The sequence below is a fragment of the Neofelis nebulosa genome, chromosome 1 (genome assembly GCF_028018385.1).
Source record: "Neofelis nebulosa isolate mNeoNeb1 chromosome 1, mNeoNeb1.pri, whole genome shotgun sequence".
Lineage (NCBI taxonomy): Eukaryota > Metazoa > Chordata > Mammalia > Carnivora > Felidae > Neofelis > Neofelis nebulosa.
In genome coordinates, this window is record NC_080782.1 from 9,075,819 (window position 1) to 9,097,537 (window position 21,719).

General features: G+C 45.6%; 1 protein-coding gene across 7 annotated transcripts in view; it reads right to left on the reverse strand.

Annotated features, from left to right (window-relative positions):
- CTNND2 (catenin delta 2) overlaps positions 1–21,719 on the reverse strand; it is a 947,889-nt gene that overhangs the window by 390,451 nt on the left and 535,719 nt on the right. For 6 of the 7 annotated variants that reach the window (XM_058715770.1, XM_058715751.1, XM_058715761.1 and 3 more), the window contains exon 7: positions 16,683–17,247. In XM_058715770.1, the coding sequence (XP_058571753.1) occupies positions 16,683–17,247 (565 nt within the window). Of the gene's footprint in view, positions 1–16,682; positions 17,248–17,516; positions 18,022–21,719 lie in introns of those variants that run through there. The other variant, XM_058715779.1, reaches the window with a different exon arrangement.

Here is a 21,719-nt window from a genome sequence, read left to right on the forward strand (position 1 = left end):
TTGTGACAGGCAGGCACGTGTAAAGTAACCAGACAGCAGTAACGGGAAGTAACGGGCAATGAGAAGTCTGTTATCTCTACGTTCATAGGACGGACCACTTCTGTGTTTTCTTTGCAGTGAACAGTGCATGCTTCTGCGGCTGCACCAGAGTGGATGGCGTCCTATGGCAAAACTCAGAACTCTGAGTGAAAACACACTTGTCTAAGATGGTACAAATACTAGTGAAACACACCAGGTAAACTTAGTGGTGGCCTGGAGAGTGTCCTCATTATCTGCTTTCGGTTTATCTCAGGCTAGGTAAAGAGCTGCTCCAAATGAACCAGCCGTGGATTTCAGTGTTTCTCCAAACACCACTGGCACGCATCTTCTGATTAAAATCTAGGTTCTGGCTCAGGTGTGGGGGAGGCCCCGAAGTTCTGCATTTTTAACGAGTTCTCTGGCAACGTTGGTGCGGATGGTCCACACACGTACTGGTTGAGCCACGGACACGTATCTTGGTTGCTAGGGGGCTTCAACTTAGGCACCATACTGAAGCCCTGGAGACCGAACTATGGATTCCTTATCTCTCCCTGCCTTACTAAGCAAACACGATTGCAACAACAAAGGTGCAGGCCGAGGGTGCAGCCAGATGCTGACCATGCTGATGGGGCCTCAGCAGGAACATCGGCAGCTGGGTCCAGCAGGTGGCTGTGCCGGCCACTGCACGCGGGCATCGTACTGGCTGCCACGGGTTGCCTGGGCCTATAGGTCAGGCTTCCACCTGTGGGCTGCTGCAGAGTGACTGATCTCAGCTCTAGGTGGCCAAGGCTCAGACACCAAGGGGCATATAAAAGCCCATCTTTCCTACAGAGGGCAGACTTTTTACATATGGGTGGCCAGGAATGCTTTTGCTGCTTTTGCTACGCTTCTAGGAGGATTCTGGGGAAGCAAGTCTAGGTTCCCTTCAGTGCTTCGGTGCACACCTATGTAAGAGTTCGGTTCGGTGCTTCCCAACCTTGGGAGGACACACATGGCGTTCACCTGGAAGCCTTTTTAACAGTATTGATTTTTGGGGCCCCCTCCAGACTACTGAACTGGGACCTGAGGGGATGGGCCCAGGGAACAGAAGAGTTCAAACACTCCCCAGACGTTTCTAAGACAAGATCTAGCACTGGATGGTTAGGGGCAGGCCTGGTAGATTTGGGGCCAATGTAGGGTCTTGAGGAGTGCATGCCAAGGTTTGGTCCTCAGCAGAGCCCTTAAGACTGCAGATTTAAAATACAGAAATCTCGGGGCGCCTGGGTGGCTCAGTCGGTTGAGCGTCCGACTTCAGCTCAGGTCATGATCTCGCGGTCCGTGAGTTCGAGCCCCGCGTCGGGCTCTGTGCTGACAGCTCGGAGCCCGGAGCCTGTTTCAGATTCTGTGTCTCCCTCTGTCTCAAAAATAAATAAAACGTTAAAAAAAAATAAAAAATAAAATAAAAGAAAATACAGAAATCTCATGGGGCGCCTGGGGGGGGTCGGCTGGTTGAGCGTCCGACTTCGGCTCAGGTCATCATCTCATGATCTGTGGGTTCGAGCCCCGCGTGGGGCTCTGTGCTAACGGCTCAGAGCCTGGAGCCTGCTTCCGATCCTGTGTCTCCCTCTCTCTCCGCCCCTCCCCCACTCTTTGTCTCACTCTGTCTCTCAAAAATAAATAAATGTAAAAAAATTAAAAAAAATAAATAAAATACAGAAATTTCTGTTCTTGGATGGGTGGTGGGGGGAAAGGAGTCACCCCCCTTGGAGGGAGGTGCAGGTTCTGAGCTTTGCAGGAAGGCAGCAACGCCTCTGAGAGTAAAAAGGGTACGGAATGCTTTCTGTCCACCTGTGCTATTCACTGTGCTGCAACTGACTTCCTGCTGGGAAGTCCCCCAAGTTCACAGACCGTAGACACGTACGGCCCGCAGGACATTTCCTGCCCCTCCCATCCCCTCACTTCTGTAGGTCTCCAGAAAATGTCTTCGGGTTGGACACAGCGTGGTTGTGGGAAAAGGGGCATTTAGGCTGGAAGGTGCCTGATTTTTTACATCAGCTGAGGGTGGGGTCCTTGCCGTGATAATCATGGATCCTGTGAACACGTAGGAATCTTCCTAAAAATAACTCGCGTGTAATCACAACTATTCAGATAAACGTCCCAGTGAAGCTGACAGAATGACTCCCCCAAACAGTCCATCAAGACACCCCAAATCCTTTTCAGTTGACACCTGGCAGATAAAAAATTGGCAGGGGTGAATCGTGAATTGTAGTATCTTTGTGCAGAAGGGTAACATAATGTGACCTCGGACTTGTAATTAAAGTCTTCTGACGTTAACTTGTAAACAAGTGTGATCTGTGAATGTTAATTTTTACCCAGGAGGGGTCTCCTGTTTAAAATTTGCTTCGAACCCCATCTCCGCCTGGAGAGAAGCTTTGGGCAGCCACGTTCAGGGTGAAACGGACCAGGAGCCAGGCTCACCACTATCTTATTGTCCTAATTAACTACTGATGCAGAGTGATCTATGACTCGGTGCTTTATTAATTAGTCACTTACCAGAGTTTTTAATGGCCAGTCTCATATTCACACAGATACTCTTCTCTATCAACAAGGCGGACAAAATTCGATGAGTGTCATTTTATTTCTTGACAGCTGCTTCTCAATACCCCATCAGTGCAATACGCGAACAGTACATCTGGAGTCTGGTTTCAGGACCTAATTACTATGGATAATTATGGATATTTCCATGGAAAGAAGCCCGAACAGGGTGCTCCTGACCCATCTTTTTTGTTGTTGTTGTTGTTGAGATGCAAAGCAGGACAGATAGACCAGCTTCGGCTGCAAGGGACCAGAGCTCTTCAGAATTGAAGCTGAATTTTCATTTTTTGTGTATGTGCCCCTCAAAGGGCACCGATGAAATTCTCAGTGTAAAGGCAAGGAGAAAAGTTTTATCAGACAAAAGTAGGCTTAAGTTGTTTTCTTCATTAATTGGTTTAAATATTTTGAAATATACATGAGCTAAGATGTTTTGTCAAACACAGGCCTTTTTGATCAGACTGTATTAAATATACCATAGACAGGGTGTGCAAATTCCTTTTCAAAAATTACTTAGCTTTTATAATGCAAAGTTCAGATGTATTGTCCTGTATCATTTTTCCATTCCTTTATATATCTTACTAACACCCACAGGGAGGCCCTGGTGTTAATTCCAGAAGAAGAAGATACCATGAACTTTCAACATAATTTATGGGGGGAGAAATGGCAAGCAAATTGCTTCATAGATTACTCATTCTCTATATTTACATTTTATAAATTCTTCGTATCAACACTTTATTACATTTTCCTTATTTTACTCAACATAATATTTGGCATATAAAAAAAGGGTTTGAGAAGAGAGAGTATGCTGTGTAATAAACAATTCTGAGGAGGATTAAAATTTTCCCTTGATTCTGTTCTGGTTAAAGGGCTTTAATAATTGTATCTGTGAGTTTTAGAATCCAATTAGTAATGTATTATATATGTATACTTATTATTTGGATACCAGTTACATTTATTTAAACATTAAATCCCTAATACAAAGCACCCGGATGAGACCGATGTGTAGTTATAATTCCCCCACCTTATTTTCAACTGTTTTCTTTATCCAAAGAAGTTACTATTAAACCACCAATTGGTGTGGCACAGTAGGCACAGTGATGGTTTTCCAGTCCAGAAATCAATCTGTGTTGACTCTTTAAGTGCAAAACAAATACTACATATTTGCAAGAAGGCTGTCAAGGTGTAGGGGGCTTTTTGGGGTCATGTCAACTATAACCAACTAATTGGCTCCACCATGGAGGGGACTGGAGTATTATAAGCTTCTAACCAGCTGAGCTTAAGACCTGACAGTACCTGTGTGCATGTATGTGTGTGTGTGTGTGTGTGTGTGTGTGTGTGTGTGTGTGTGTATTTTCTTCATTCTAAAGAGAAATGTATACAGACTTCCCTTTTCTACATCAATTATTAAAATGAAGCTTATCTTGTAAGGGGGGTTTTGACTTTATCACATTGCCAGTCCATTCTAGGGGAGCTCTAAGGTTGAAGCCAGAAACACCGGGAAATGCAGATATCATTTGGGGTACGGTATGGGCATAGCACCTCTGTAATGGCACAGCACCTGTGTGCCCAGGCACCGTCTGTAACAGCAGAGCACATGCGGGCCCAGGCACCATCTAGGAAGCCCAACAGGAAAAATCAATGCGATCACGTCTATTTGAAGATATTAGCATAGCAAGCAGAAATAGGAGGGGCCACTAGAGTCTACTGAACCAAAATAATTAATGGTTTTCCTTGGGTTCTCTTTGCTGCCAAGTTTCTACCTGCAGGATCCTGGGCACATGCTCAGAATACAGACACCACAGAATAGGAATTATCTGTTTTTATGATTTCGTCTCTACAGCTACACACACAAAGAACTGCTAGCTCTCGAGGTAAGCCTGCGACATTCCTTGGAATGCTGTCCGTGCCTCTGTTCACGCTGCAACAGGAACGTGGAAAGTACAGGAAGCCACTTTCCAAAGAATTAGGAAACTCAGAGGTGAGGACGCAGACACTTTATCTTACAGATTCTCAATATGCATTGAACCAAGTCTTTCTGGTAGCTACTGGTTAAGTTTTTAATGGTTCACTCATTCTGGGTAGAACCTGGTATTTCTCTGTATTCTCTCCGTGCTAAGCATGACTTCCGGTTACCAATGGGATATACCATTTGCACCCATAAATACTTTTACAATAGTCACTCAAAAATATTTGTTGAACGGGCTCCTGGCTGGCTATGCCGCTATGTGACTCTTGATCTTGGGGTTGTAAATTCGAGACCCACATTGGGTGTAGAGATTACCTAAAAATAAAATCTTAAGGAAAAAAAAAAGTTGTTGAATACCTACTAGAAGAGGCTTGGTGAGGAGTTCTGGAAAACTCTGAACTCTGAAAGTCCCATTAGCTGCCCTCTGGGAGCCCACAACTCCCACTATTCAAATGCTCTGCCAGGATTACAAGATACTTCAAGATACTTTCTGCTTTGTAATGTAAATAAGTTCTTTGGCAATACAGGGCACCACTACAAATACATGTAGACCCATGTGGGATTAGCCTTTAGAGATTTCAGATATTTCACATTAGTTATCCACAGGAGATGCAAACTTTTACAGGTATATATAAAATACATACGCATATATGTGTATGTATATGTATAAATAAATGTATCTACGGTAATTTTTGTCATATTTACAATATATATAAATAATAAGAAAAAACTGTAGGTTTTATGTATACATACTTTATATATATACACACTTCATATATATATATACATATAAAGTAAACATACAGAGAGATTTTTAAAAATTACAAAATGCACCTTGGTGAGATACAGTGGCAGGTAGGATTTTGATGCAGCCTTGGTTGCAAATCGACTCCATTTTGAGAGATTTTAGGTTTTTAATTATTGAAGAGTATTTGTGCATCTACTAAGATAGCTGGTCTCCACATCACCCCTGTGGCTTAGGTAGAAAGAAAATAAATATTTAACAGCATCGTATTTATTAAGGTGGAGCGACCAGGCAACAATCGAACTGATGCTCACGTGTGAGGTAAGTGGCAAAGCACAGATGCCCCTTTGCTCAGATTAACTGATACCTGTGACCCGCAAGGAGCGATCAGTGAAAACAGACCCAGGAATATTTTACCTTCAATGCCCTGCTGACTTGAAGTTCAGCAGCACAGAGCCTGAAGAGCAGGGGAAACCCACACCACGGGTCAGACATCAGCCAGGCTGTCCCCATTGCTGAGTGCCGGGGACCCAGCCAAGAAAACGGTCCACAGTCAGGGCGGCCGATACCCCGGCAGCACAAGAGCGAACAGTGCATCTGCAGCCTGGCTTCCAGACCTAATTACTATGTGTGTCTCCATATCTCTCCTCGCATTCTGTCATTTCCTTCCCTGATGCGGTATTATACCTAAGAGCAGTTTCCCGCGGAACTCCTATTTCTAGCTTCCACCGATCTGATCCGCAGCGCTGGGAAGTAAGACGGGTGTTCAGGGTTCAGCACCTGCAAAACACCTGACTGCACATTACCTGGCCTGTTTCTCGAAGAGGAAAAGGGAATTGCCTGTGAGTTGGTTCATTTCCGGAAGCCCCCAAAGTGGTCCCGTTTTAATCCACTTCTCTTCAAACTTCACGCACACCGTCACCCTGCCTTCAATCCCTCATGTCTCGAAGATCATGTGCATGCTCCTGGGATCCTCAATCCCCAGGCACATGTACCCCCGATGTTTATAGCAATGCTTTCAACAATAGCCAAATTATGGAAAGAGTCCAAGTGTCCATCAACTGATGAATGGATAAAGAAGATGTGGTTTATATATACAATGGAATACTACTTGGCAATGAGAAAGAATGAAATCCTGCCATTTGCAACAATGTGGATGGAATGGGAGGGTGTTATGCTAAGTGAAATAAGTCGGTCAGAGAAAGGCAGATATCATATGTTTTCACGCATTATGTGGAATTTGAGAAACTTAACAGAAGACCATGGGAGAAGGGAAGGGGGAAAAACAGTTTCAAACAGAGAGGGAGGCAAACCATAAGAGTCTCTTAAATACAGAGAACAAACTGAGGGTTGGAGGGGTGGGGGGGGGCAGAGGAGATTGGCATTGAGGAGGGACTTGTTGGGGTGAGCACTGCGTGTTGTATGTAAGCGATGAATCATGGGATTCTACTCCTGAAACCAAAAGCACACTGTATATGCTGTATGTTAACTAACTTGACAACAAATTATATTAAAAAAAAAAAAAAAGTAGGATAAAAAAGGTGAACAGAACAAGTAAATGATGGACCCAAGCTAGTAACTGATGTACCCATGTCTGGCCTCAATCCATTCTCCCTCTTAACCATCGCCTCCTGTATTTGTGGAACTCAATGCAATGCAGGAACTATTCTTTTTTATCAAACTGCAATTAAACTCATTATTCTTAACTTGTTCTTGTACTTGTTCAGCACTTAGATATTAAAATTACCCAGACTCTTTGGGACTTAGGCCAACATTCACGACTGTCAACATTTATGTGTTGAGTCCTACCTTTCCTAGTTTGCTAGCTTACTGCCCAGATGTCCCCCCACCCCCAACCCTGGGGACATCTCTGCACCGTCCTGACGGTCAATATACACTGTTCGTGGGTACCACGTTTTCCTCCTGTTTTATGCCCTCATTCAGCTGAGACACACCCACTGAGTGTTGTAAATCTCCAGGCAAGGGGGCCTATATGGAGATCAATTTTTTCAATACTTGCAGGACTGAAAATATTTGATTCTGCCTTTATGTGGAAAATTTGGCTAGGTATAGAGTTTAGGTTAAAAATAAGTTTCCCCCAGGGGCATCTGGGTGGCTCAGTCAGTTAAGCGTCAGACTCTTGGTTTCAGCTCAGGTCATGATCTCATGGTTCGTGGGTTCGAGCCCTTCACTGGGCTCTGCACTGAAGGCACAGAGTCTGCTTGGGATTCTCTCTCTCCCTTTCTCTCCCTCTTTCTCTCTCTCTCTCTCTCAAGAGAAATAAATAAACGTTAAAAAAATAACTTGCCCCCAGAACTCTGAGCACATCACCTGATTGTTCTTTGCCACCCAGTATCACTGCCTCAATCTGGTGGCATACGTGTTCTTCCTCTCCAGGGGCTTTAGGGTCTTTTATGTTGGTGCTTTGAAATTGCACGATGCAGAATGCGGAAATGCCCTGTTGCAAACATGGGGCATTTCCTATGAAGGTATAGGTCCCTCGGCTCTGAGGAATTGCTCTGTATTACTTCCTTGGTAGCTTGCTTCCCTCTATTCTTTCTGGGATTTTCCTAAGTCTTGGATGTGTCTTCCATGCACTATTATTGCATCGTTCTTGTATTTTCTGTCTCCTTCCCTGTATGGCGACCTTCTGAGCGATTTCCTCGACTATTTCCCACTTATTCTATCACTTTTTTTTTGTTTGGGTGGTGCTATTTTTACAGCCTATAAAGATCTTCTTGTTCTTTGATCCTCTCATGTATCACCCGGTTCTTATTTAATAAACACAAGATCTTCTTAAACCCTTCTCAGTACGGATCCAAAAGTTCTTCCTTGTTTCCTTTAATCTCTTTTATTCTGTAAATTATCTGTTTTTTCTGAGAGACAGTTCATTTTTGCTATTTTTTTTCATGTCACTAATTCTCTCCAATTCCTCAGTAATCCTTACTAATTTATCATATTTGAGAAAGAAAAACCTGCTGGCAGCTTCTTCAACTACAGCCTAAATGGAAGTATCTCCTACTAAATGCCCGAGTTACAATCTGTAAGGTAGGAGGGGCATACGGCCTGGCATTCCTCCTTGGGGATGAGAGAAAGAGGGTAAAGAACAGCCTGAGCCCCCTTCCAGCCCACCACCCGCATGACTGAAATAAACTTTATCTAAGCCACCGGCAGCCAAATCGGAGTCGAACTTTCTTAGACAGCCTGTCCAGTTTCAGGAGACCACCCCCATTCTTCACTTTGGAGTAAGCCATGGCTACAGGCTCGTCATCTTGGCAGGAGAGAGAATATGTAAGTGGGAGCGAGCAGCAGACTTAAAACTGTATCAAGCCCTGACTTCCAGTGAATCCCTCCATCTTTAGCCCCACGTATCTCCCCAGCTTCACTCTGACAATTGAGCCTGTCCAAGGCTTTACTGAAAATCATCAGCCCACCTCTGTCATACTGACACAGCAGATTCTTGGAAGAAACTTTCAACATAAGTGCTCATCACTCCTGTGTATTTTGCTTTCTAGAAAATTCCTATCACGGCTTGCTTTCAATGAGCCACAACCACTGGCCTCTGTGTTCTTGTGTCTTTGGTGGCTTACCCACTGAAATTCTGTATTTTTCAGAGGATCTGGACACAGGGGAGGCAGATGCATGGACAGAGAATGACATCTGGAACCACTGTCTGAGATAAAGCATGATCAAAATCATCAAAGTGTCACAGACACTGGAAAAGCTTTTTATAGAACTGTAGGTAAAGATGCCACTTTCCTACAAAAGTACAAAAAAGACCTGTCTGCCCCATTTCAACTAGCATGGTTGCCAATGTGGTAGGAAGGGAAGGGAAGGTATTAATTTCTGCGAATCAACAAAAGTCAGGTAGGCCTTTTGTGGCCACCTAGCATCCCAAACATTTAGTTCCAGGTTCAGCCACTAACTTACTGTAACGGGATGTTCAAATGGCAGTCTCCCTGATGCAAGTTTGCCGTGGACATAAACTGGACAGAAATCAGATACCAATATGAGTATGATGAGACGCTGCATGGAGTGACTTCGCAAAGGATGTCCGATTGCCATTTCTGTGTGCCCTGCGCTCTAGGAAGATGGGGGCTGTGAGACAGCAGTCAGCAAGTCCAGAGGGGGTTTGCTGATGAGATTTCAGTAACCATCCCCTCAGAGGGAAAGCCTGAAGACAGTGGGCTTCCGTGGGACCACTTGGATGTGAGTTCCCTGCTGGAAAATGAGGTTCCAGAATTCTGGAGGGCAAGTGGTTGACAAAACAATCACTTTGTTGGTGGAAGCAGGAGAGGGTCAGCGTGTGGGACCTGGCCTGCACTCTCAGTGTCCACTGGGGTACGGGATACCAGAAGGCAGCCTGCAGGAGAGAGACTAGATTAAATGCAGAACTAGAAAACAGCCTGGATGGGGACTGAGCTCTTGAGAGCAGGAACTTCTGAGGAAGATTCTGGGCCTGAGAGGCATGGCCGGCAGGGAATGCCACAGGCTTTCTGTGGCTGCGGAGGAGACCCGAGGGAGGTCTGGTTCCGGAACGCCCTGGAAGTTTTGGCTGAGAACTGGCCTTAACCGCCTTGGAGAGAAGATTAACGTGTTGGTTGATATCACAGGCTGATCACATTCTAATTAGTAAATGTAAACTAGAAGTTTTTGTCTTATTTAAGGGTGAGAGGAAGGTTCGCAAAAACTGTTAGAGGATCACCTTCGGGAAATGTGATTTAAAGGACAGCAGGCACCAAGATCTCGTGCTGCATTGTGACCGCATCCCAAGCATTGGGTGTTAAACAAACTCACTCCTTACTTGAGTAGAGTTCATGTTTCCTTTGAGAACCTGACAGTGAAAATTGCAAAGCTTTTATGTGGGATTAGGCTTTTTCTTTCTTTCTTTCTTTTTTCTTTCTTTCTTTCTCTCTCTCTCTCTCTCTCTCTCTCTTTCTTTCTTTCTTTCTCTCTCTCTCTCTCTCTCTCTCTCTCTCTCTCTCTTTCTTTCTTTCTTTCTTTCTTATAACAGGTGCACCTGGAAGAATCAGCACGTCACAGAATGGAACTGAAATCACCAAGTACGCGAATTTGAGAGGCATGGCATGTGATACACTCTAAACACTGGGTTTTATGTCCGCTAGGCAGAGGTAAAAGATGAACACGTCGTGACCAAAATCCTGTCCATATTAGGCCAATCTGTATTGTAATCATTGGTTAAGAACCTACATTTAATTCATTTCGTTTTTACCTCAAAATAAGCTTCTAATGTTTGGCTTAACTTTAATACCTATTTACAACTCAGATTCCTACTTTTAATAGGATTGATTTTCCTCTAACACAGAAAATGAGAGGATCATGCTGTCTTCTTTACAAAAGGGAACAAAAATGGGTACTGGTAGAGTCATATTCAGTAAGATATTGACACATTTCTGAGATACTTTTGCTTTCTTCAAAATTACTAGTTATTTAAAAAAGCTAAAAAAAACTTACACTGTATCTCTATATTCCTGGTATTTTTCTTCAACAACAAAAAATATACTGCCTCTCTGCCTTATCCTGTATATTTAAAGGTATAGAGAAGCCACACTCAAAGTGATCTAGGTTCAAATCCTATCCCTGTCACTTCCAGCCAAGTAACCCTGGGCAAGAAACTTATCATTGAGAAACCTCAGTTTCCAAATCTGTAGAATGTGGCAAAAATCACACCTACCTCCTTAAGTTGTTGGAAACTACATGAGATACAGTTTGCAAAGTGCCTGGCATCTCGCAAATGCTTTATATTGCAGTATGGGTTTTTTTTAACATAATTTTATTCATCATGCACAAAATGGATACATTTTTTAAACTATAAAAAAGAAAATTAAGCCACCTATCTGTCAAGAGAAAGATGTAAGAACTAGTTATGCTATTTATTTAGCCTTCTTCCCCTCAAGTATGTATGTGTGGCGGGGGGCAGTTTAGACTACTAGATCTGGGAGGGTTGTTATTCCAATGCCTTCCTGTGTCTCTCTGCCTGTTTTGTCTTTTTCTTTCTTTCTTTTTTTAAAGTTTATTTATTTATTTTGAGAGACAGAGAGAGAGAGAGACAGAAAAAGCTCGTGAGCACGAGTGGGGGAGGAGCAGAGAGAGGGAGAGAGAGAGAGATCCCAAGCAGGCTCCACACTGTCAGCACAGAGCCTGACACGGGCTTGAACTCACAAACCGGGAGATCATGACCTGAGCTGAAATCAAAAGTAGGACGCTTAACTGACTTAGCCACCCAGGCACCCCTGCCTCTTTTTTCTTGTAGAAAGAAATCCTTCCCTCACTCAGTCCCTGGAATGGAGTTTTTAATGTGCAAATGTGATCATGTTGGCTGTCCGCCGCAAGGATGAGATAACACAGCTTTTGCTCCTCCTCTCCTGCTCCCCTTCTCTCACCACCTGAACCATCCATGTCTCCCTCCAGAAACCCTGATGTGCTGGAAGTCTCCACCCTTACGCTCCCTACCTTCTCTCTTCTTGGACTTTGTTCCGGCTACCATTCCTCAGTGGTTCCGCTTACACCACTTAGCTCTGGAGCCGCGACGTCAAGGAAGCATCAACGGCAGACATCGAACACCCAGCATAAGATGCCCCCGCAGTATGTTCCCACAGTAACCGAAATCTGTCTTATTCCAGCACGAGGGCTAAAACTGTCCATTCGTTTATCCGTTCCGAGGCTGGGCCTCTGGAGGGCAAAGAGTATCTCTCACTCCTCTTTGTGTGTCCAACACAGAAACTGGCATGTTTTGGGGATTCAAAAGACCTGCTTTTGTCTGAAACAAAAACGAATGGCTTCTTCCTTACGAATCCAAGTTTATATGGTAGGTATTATTAAATAATACGAGTTAACTTGTACTGAGCCAGGAAAGGGGCTAGAACTTTATACACGTTATCTTATTTATGCCTGAGATTATAGAAATAGATACTGTTGTGATCCCCTAGATGAGAGAACAATGTCAATATACCTAATGTGTAATATACCTAACCTTAGGGACCTCCCACAAAGGCAGAGCTAGGTTTTCACTCAGGCACTGTTCTATGATGCAAAGAATTGCAAGAAGGAGGAGGAGGCGGGGGTGGGGGGAGGGGGATGAAACGTTCTAAGAGGTCTTTGGATCCTGATGACCTAACACCTGAGAAATCGTACTTTTCTAGGTTTGATCTGAATCGGGGTGTTTCCCCAGAGAGCTGGAACTCTGAGATTTCTGGCCAGACTTTTATAAAGTTTGGCTGTTGGTAAGATCCAGAGGAACATGTGCAAGCTGTGTTCTTTACCAAGCGCCCACTACCACTGAGGACTTGAAATCCTCAGACAGACTTTGAATCTCTGGAAGTGATTGTAGCTAAGCAAGGAAACTCCCTGGAAAGGTTCTGCACGTTTTTCGTCTCCAGCTTTCCTCCTCCCGTTGTTTCTTGGGCCACCTCCTGCCTTCAGTAGGATCTCACCACCATCCTGCACTGAAATCATTCCACCAGTATCATCGAACAGTCTTCCTTTGTCTTGACCTCTTAATTGCACTAGACGTAGTTTATTGATCTTCTAACCTTGAGACATGCTCTTCTCTTGGCTTCTAAGAAACGACACTGATCTACACTTCTGGTTATCTCTTTCTTTTGCTGGCTTCTTCTCAACTCCCGGACCTTTACATCTGTCAGGGGCGGGGGCGGTCAGCATTCAGTCCTTGGACCTCTTCTCTCTACACTGACTTCCTAGGTAATTAATGTCTTCTAGATTCATGGTCTTAATATCATCCACCTGCTTATGACTCCCTCACTCAGGGGCTTCTTCTCTGAACTGACCTACAGATCCAACGGTCTGAGTTACATGTGCATTTTGATGCTGACACACAGACATCACATGTTCAAAACCAAGACCTTAACATTCACTTGCACTGCCTCAATCCCAACTAGACCTCTCTGTACCTGGCTCCACCTCAGTCCATGGGGACTCCGTTCTTCTGGCTGTTGGGGCTCCCTGAATCTTCTCTCTCCCCTACCATCACAACCTACTGTGTGAGATAATCTGCTCAGCTCCACTGTACATATGTGTCCAGATTACCCTACTTTTCATAACCTCCATTGCTGCCATCCTGGCTCAAGCCATCCTCTTTTGCTTAGATTACTGCAATAACCCTGCTGACTGGCATTCTGGCTTTTGTCCTTGATCCCTTACAACGTACTCGCCACACAGCAGCCAGAGAGACCCTGTTACAAACTAAGGCAACTTGTGTCACTCCTCGGCTCAAATCCTCGATGGCTCCCATGGATTGGCCACAGCTGGCATCCTCAAGTCCTCAAGGCTTACCAGTCTCTCCCTAACCTCAGCTTTCACCCTGACCCGGCTGCTCACTCTGCTGACCTCAGGTCATTTCTTTGCCCTCCTTCTCTTTGATCCACCCCCACTCGACTTCCTGCTGTTCTTCAAACATATCAGACACACCCCCATTTACCAGCGTTGGGACTTGCCACTCTTTCTTTTCAGAATGCAGTTTCCCCAGACATCAATAGGGCCAGCTCCCTCACCTCCTTCGGGAGGAACTCAAAAGTCACCTTTTAATTAGAGCGTTCCCTGGCCACTCTACCAAAACTATTTATCTGCTGATTTTCTGTCTCCTCCATTTGAAAGGAGGCCGGGGATTTTGGTTGATATTGATCACTGCTGGATCCCCAGGGTCTTAATCAGTGCCGGTAGGTAAGAGGTACTTAATAATTATTGAATGAATTAAGTCATTCAGTAGTGAAAATCACTACCTATCCCGTAATTTGTACTTCCTAGTTATCAGTGACAAATCTTCAAAATCACAACCCTGAAAATCTAAAAAGTATTTGTCAGTCTTGACTTTCATGGTGCTTTCAACTAGCAAACCAGGTGGATCCAAACTTTACCATGCCAGTCAGGTATGGTACGAAGCACACAGATTGAGGTATGGGGTCCCACTTGGTCAGAGCTCCAAGTGTCCTGCCTGATCTCTTGCAAATGTTAGAGTCTCTCCCCGTATCTTTTCTGGGCCACAGTTTTCTAATTCCTAAATGGGGACTATGATCTTATGCCACTCAAGTATTTATGCAGAGTTACGGAGTAATTTTAAACTCAAATACCACCAGCAGTAATTTGCATGAGAAAATCTTTAAATGGATATTTAAAAGCATGCATTTTAAACAAAATAATTCAAACATTAAACATGTTCATTGTAGCTCTAAAATTAAGAATCATCAATGGCACATTGATATTCCCCCTACCCCCGCCCCCACCGCCAGGTAGCAAAAATGAAATATGGTCAGAACATCTGAGGGGCAGATGGAAATGCAGAGGCAGCAAAGGCACGTGGGATTGTTGATCCCAGGGACGGTTTCCCTCTTTCTGGCCAGCACCTCCCTACCTCCACCCCCCACCCCCCCAACACACATACACACATCCCACATCAGATCCTAGAAACACTCATTCAAGCTTTTATAGAGAGCAAGTGATTTTCACAACATATTTACTCCTAACTTCAGGGACATACCGAGCAGTCAGACTTTCCGTCTGCCCCGTTCACACTCCCGCAAACTCTCCAACAGACCCATACTCCCCGTTTTAACTACGACGATCCAGTGGAACAATCACACGTTTAGGATGGAGATATATATATATATATATATATATATATATATATATATATATATATATATATACACATATACACACACACACACACACACACATACACTCAGTAGGAGAAAGGGATAAACTCTTGGTTTCTTTCCCAAGGTTTGCACAGGGAATGAAATGGCCATTAGCAATCGCAGGGCTCTCAGGGACTCAGGGTCCTTGCCCTGTGGCCAAGGAGGACCACACAGGGCTTCCGTCTTCTACAAGTTCTGCAGCTGGTTCCCCCTCCTTGACAAATCTAGTAACTTATTGTACAAATTCATAAAACAAAGTTTCCAAGCTTATAAACACAAAGTTGCCATACATGTCTCCTGGCCACCTTTGCCATCCAAAGTGCCAAACCTGAGTCCTTACATTTAGAGATTTTGGTCCTGCTACTGGGTTGGCATTAATGATCATCTACCTCCACAATTCTATTAAAGACAGTGGAGTGTGTGAGAGGAAATATTTTCATCTCAGTAAGCACAGCTAACATAAATCGGGGGCAGCTGAATTCCAGCCTGCATCCTGTTACCCCAGGCCAGTCCACACCAGCAATTACTGTGCTGAATTAAAGAAGCCCTCGGACACCTGCCTTCTGCATGCAACAAGTTCCTTTTTTCTTTTTTTAATCCTATTTATCTTGCAGTCATCTATTTATGTCAAGAAAGGAAACATATGATCATAGCATCTGTTACTAGAGTGACACAATTACCAAATACTTTCATAAGAGGGAAAAAAAATCAACAATAAATCCGGGTGAGTCGTCAGGTGCTTTAGGAGACAAAACAGTCTTTCAATCACAGTGTCCCGTCTAAGCTGAACATATGGTGCTACCAGCAGAGAATCACCAGCTCAGCCTGGTCTTTGACGGGCACAACAACTACAGAAAAGTCACCTCCTCTGAACTGGCAGAGAAAAGGTTTCCTAGCACCAACCCCTCTGTGCCTACCATAAGCAGGTAACGAATTCAAGGGACTTCATCACTGGTTTAGTCTATGCCCACTGTTGGAATCTATGTGTATGCACATAGGTCTGGAGGAATCTTTCACTTTTCCCAGTAACTAAATTTAGACTAAATAGAATAAGTTTGAAGAAATGAGAGCCATAACGAAGTAGTAACAATTCAAAGCAATTAATCCTTGGTTACTTTCTCACTACTATTGAAATCTATGTAAACTGAAAGGCTGCTTTGGGAAAAATCTTATATATATATATATATATATATATATATATATATATATATATATATATATATAAAACCACCAACTGTAGGTGACTATAGGCGATCACTTGGATTCTGCGATTTTTATTTGCTTGGCTCTTTTTCTGGACATTAATCAACAGGTCTGTGTGATTCTTTATTCAATACGACTGAATTGTATGGATGTCTAAGTCTTCAGATTGGGGGGAGGGAGGGAGAGAGAGATTGAGAGGGAGAGAGCGAGGGAGTGAGAGCTGGAGAAATCAGTTTGAGACACAGCATTACTTCTCAAAGTAGCTGGCGCATCATAGTTGGGATACTAGCAAAGCCTAGGGACGCCCTGGCTCCCTCTCCACCCCGCACGCTGCACGCTGGCCCAGACACGCCCAGCCCGAGTTGCGCTCAAGCCGCCCGCCCCCCCCCCCCACCCCGGGCGGGGCGCTCGGGTCCCGCACGCGCCCCTACCGCGCGCCCAGGTGTCCCCCGCCCCCCACCCCGGGGCGGAGCCGCGGAAGGCGGGCCGGCGAGCCGGTTACCTGCCAGGCTGCCCGGCCTCTGGAGGGTGGCCGTGGCATACAGCTCCTGCGAGTGCTTGCTGTACTGCTCGGACGCGTGGACCAGGCGCTTGGTGGGCGACAGGGTGGCGTACGTGCCGATGGTGGAGCTCAGCTGGTGGATGGGCGAGGAGGAGATGGTGGACTGCACGGTGGGGGGCGAGGTCACGCGGATCGGGGACAGGCCGGCCGAGGACACGACGATGTTGATGGGCGAGCTGGTGCTGTAGGACTTGGCCAGGCGGCTGGGCGACTGCTTGGGCGAGGAGCCGCGCGGCGCGGCGTAGGCGGCGCCCTCGGGGGCCGAGCCGCCGCGCTGCAGCTTGGTGGGCGAGCCGCCCTGCGGCGCGGCCAGCGGGGAGCCCCCGCGCGGCGGCGCGGGCAGCGTGGAGCTCGAGTAGTAGAGCGCGGCGGCGGCGGCGGCGGGCGGCGCGTCGGGCAGGTGGAAGGCGCTGCTCAGGCTGGGCGCGAACGGCTCCCGCGGCGGCGGCGGCGGCGGCGGCGCGGGCTCGGGCCCCGCCAGGTGCGCCGCGCGGCTCGTGGTGCCCTGTGCGCGGGAGAGCAGAGAACACGCGCGCTTAGCCGGCGGGAAGCCCGCCCCCCGCGCCCCCCGCGCCCCCCGCGCCCCGGCGACTGAGCGAAACTCGCGCGCGCGGCAGGCCCGCCGAGCTGCCCTGCGCGCCGGGTCGGGACGCAGAGGCCCCCGATCTTCTCGGGCAGCGTCTTTTCGGACTCGAGGGACAACCGGCCGGCAAGGGCCGGCCGACAGCGGGATGGGGATCGCGTCTGGCGAGCGGGGCACACGGTTCTGCTTACATATCTAAGATGTTTCTGGAATAGCAGAGGCATCGCATTAGGCGCAGATTTTCAAAGGCCACCCGGCGGGGCCACCGGGATGCACCTGAATGCAATCACGATCCGTTCGTTGTCAAACGAGAAATCGAGGCACTGAATCCCCCACCCGCACCGTCATTTCACTGGATACAGTTTCTGCCTCCAAAATGGGCTCAGTTGCATACTTATCTGGAGAACATCAAGAGCAAACATACTTCTCAGAGTTTATTCTGTTGCTATTGCCGTGTGGATTCTTCTTTGGGGACCAGAAAAGTTAGAAGGAGGGGAAACTATTAAGTCAAAAGAAGTACCCTTAGTCTTTCAGTAGTTTAAAAAAAAGGGGGGGGACGGTATCTGGAGGAATCAGAGCCATTGCAAATGAAAGACTAAAAAAGCCTCCCTTTTCTAGATTTTAACGCTGGGAGACAAATCTTTCAGCATCTGTCTCTCTCTAGCTGTCTTTGAAGAGCCCCCTGCAGCTGTGTCTTCAAACTGAAAGCCAGTTGCCTCTCATTTATTTACAAGAACACAAAAGACAACAAGGGCTGGGGTGGAGCTGGAGAGACGGTTGGAGGGGAAAGCAGTTTCCTTGAATCTGGTCCAGAGACAAATTTGCATTCGAATGAAAACACTACATTGTCAGCCACTTCTGGGCAGGAGGTCTGGGATCTTCCAGGCTTTCCCGGAGGAGCAGAAAGGTTTTTGAGAGCGGGCTGGTGTGAAAAGGGGGTAGGACTGTGCACAGAGAGAGAAGCTGGGGAAGGAAGGTTTTGAAATTAAGGGTGGGAACTGAGTGGGAAGGAGGAAGCGGGTAAGGTGGAGGGAAGGGGGGGCGAGAGCCTGAACAGATGCCATCCATTAAAAGTTTCGATGCTGCCTCTCCACCCGTTTTGGAATGGCAATTGGCAAATAATAGGCTGGGCAGTTCCATCCTCGTGTGCGCACACACACACACACACACACACACACCCCATTCCATTCCATTCCATTTCAAAATTTATCTGGTTGTCAGGTTCATGGGAAGATCCCAGAGACTAAACTGAGTAAGATCAAAATTCTCTATTAACGGCAGTGGGATGAGAGGAGACAGCAGTTGGTGGAGACACTGTGTGTGTACGATTGTGTGTGCATTTATATACGATGTATGTATTTCACATATCTGTGTATCTTTTAGATCAGTCCGCTGACAAAGATTCTCTCCTTGACCAAACTCTGGTGAGGCTCCTCTGAGCTCTTTTCTCAGTTAGACCCTGGCTGGGGGCCCTTCCTTGTTCACCTCTGCTTTGTTCATTTTTAGCAAGAACCCTGCTGAGTCACTTTAGCCGGAAGCCCCCATGCTCCATGCCCGGCCACCCTGCAGATCCGACCTCCTTCCTCAGGCCCCACCACCTTCCAGGTGCCTTTTGAGCACCGGGCTTGCCTTCAGCAAGTACCTGTGAGGTGAATTTAAGTCAGAATCCCCTTCCCCCTAATGTTTCCTCTTTTCTGCCCTGTGACTCCACCCTGCTCCTTGGCCATAAATCCCACTTTTCCTTGTTGAATTAAAGGACTGAGCCTAGTTCATTACCAAGGTCTCTTTTCCTCTATTACAGTAGTTTTTCTTCTTTCCCGAATAAAATCGCTATTTACCACTTTCCTGCCCAGCTCTAGTTTTCCTTTAACATCACTGAGCAATTATTTTGAATTTAACGGTAGGAGTGGAAGTAGAATGTAAAATAAACTCCATAACTTTGTTCAATAATGTGTCTCCAGCAACTGGAACAAGGCCTGACCCATAGCCCAGATATCACAGATACTTGCAGAAAAAAGGGATAGTTAATAAAGCTGGTCCCAAGATGTTGACACTGGGGGTGCGGAGGGGGGTTGCATGTGGAGGATGGTGGAAAGCTCTGTAAAACTGGTGTGTTCATCCTGAAGCCCAGAGCGTCATCCCAGCATCATCCAGGGTCCTAAGGGTGCTGCTCACTTCCAATGTTGCTTCCATCCAGGTACAAGTTCTGAGCATGAAATTTATACAGGCTGGGCTTCTCAAACCTGGCTTCATATTATCATGGGCAAAGGAGATTTTTAAAAAAAAATCTCTGTAAAAAATCTCCGTATCCATGCACTCAGAATCTCTGGAGGTGGGACTCAAGCATCAGGCTATTGGGGAGCTCTCTAGGTGACTCCAGTGTGCAAGCAAACAAGAGAACAAGTTATCCCAGAGCAGTGGTTTCCCAAGTGTGCCCTTGCCTGCGGTCAGAATCCGTATACCCTAACTGAATCAGAACTTCTGGGATAGGGGCCCAGGGAGCTGTTTTAACAAGTTCCAAAGGTGATTATGGTGCTCGCTAGAGTTTACAAGCCACAGATCTAGAAGAGATTCTGATTCAGGGGTCTGGAGTGAGCCTGTGAGCCTCAATTTCCAGCAGTCTCCCGGGGAAGACAGATGCTGCTGATGTGAGAACCACCATTAAGCTGCAGACAGGGACCTCCTTCCTTCACTTTTCTTCTGGAGCTCTCCTGGGGCCTGAGCTACATTCGTTTGTGCAGAACTCAGCTGACAAGTGGCAGAAAAGCCTACAACAGGAATTTTCTCCAACCCCTTCCCACAGGAGCATAAAGAGGAGAGAGAACCCCAGAGGCTCACAAGAGAGTTCCCTGCTTACAACAGAACAGATACTTTGAGTTATGTCTTGGATATGTAACATTAATAACCCTATGTGACATCAGCAATGCTATCACCAAGTGGCACAATTTTTAATAAATACTAAAGTATACAAATATAAATGAAAACAATGCTATGTAGAACTCTAGGATTTAAATGTTAGGCTGATGTGGCTACCAGGAAAACCCTGAACACACTTTGCACACATTTAATTTTCCTTTTAATCTGTTGACACTTCTAGTCTCAGGAGTGCTGGCTGCTAAATATTACTGTCTCAAAAGATTCCTTAAATGGCCCCCGAGTCTGTAGAAGTTTTGAGAACTGGCCTATCACCTCCAGATATTTTGACAGGCTATAGCAGCCCATTCAACAATCTCTCTCTCTCTTTTTTTTAAGTTTATTTATTTATTTTGAGAGGGGGGAGGAGCAGAGAGAGAGCATCCCAAGCAGGCTCCACGCTGCCAGCGCGGAGCCTGACAGGGGGCTTGAACTCACGAACTGTGAGATCGTGGCCTGAGCTGAAATCAGTAACTGGACCCTTAACTGACTGAGCCACCCAGGTGCCCCATTCCAAAATCTTTTAAATAGCGTAGGATCTTGGTGAAATTTGGCCATTTTTTTACATGAAAATAATTAAAACATAAAAAAAAATTTGTATGCTTTTTAAGATTGGTATTGCTCACGTTGTTAATGTTCTGTATCAGCACTGTCCAATATGGTAGCCACTAGACACAGGAGTCTATTGGGTACTTAACATCGGCATTGGATTTTAACACATATTTAATTTTAATTAATTTGAATTCCAACAGGCAACTGTAGGTGGTGGCCTACCTCACTGGACTGACTATTGTGTATGTCCCTTTGCAGTTTTCAATAAATAACCCTTGGATGTTAGACTCCATTCTGAAGGCTGTGGAGTAATCAGGGCCTAAGAATGATTCTTTGGCTACACAAAGAAATCTGTTTTTGAGCATCAATTAGACAAAAGCAGTAATGTTTTGGAAGCTTGTTTCCACTCTTGTGTTTATGTCTTGTTCCATTATATAATTTGTCTAGCAACTCTTAGCCAGTTAAGGATACAGTATCTGTGCCTCAGATCTAGGCTTACTACTACCTAGGTCATTGGGTTAAAATAAGATAGGCAGATTTCAACACACATAGAATGAATGTTACCCACTTGACTGTCACAGAAGCTCAATTCCACCTTAAAAGTGTGTTAACACTATAAAACTGTGAAGCCAGTTTTAAGCATTCCAAAACTTCACTTAAAACAAACAAACAAAATAAAACCAGGGATGCCTGGGTGGCTCAGCTGGTTAAGCATCCGACTTCAGCTCAGGTCATGATCTCATGGTTCGCTGATAGCTCAGAGCCTGGAATCTGCTTTGGATTCTGTGTCTCCCTCTCTCTCTGCCCCTCCCCTGCTCGTGCTCTGTCTCTCTCAAAAATAAACATTAAAAAAAAAAAAAATCCCGAACAACAATATCAACAAAAAACTAATGACTATGACACCTTCTTCCCTAAGGATGTTTGGAAAT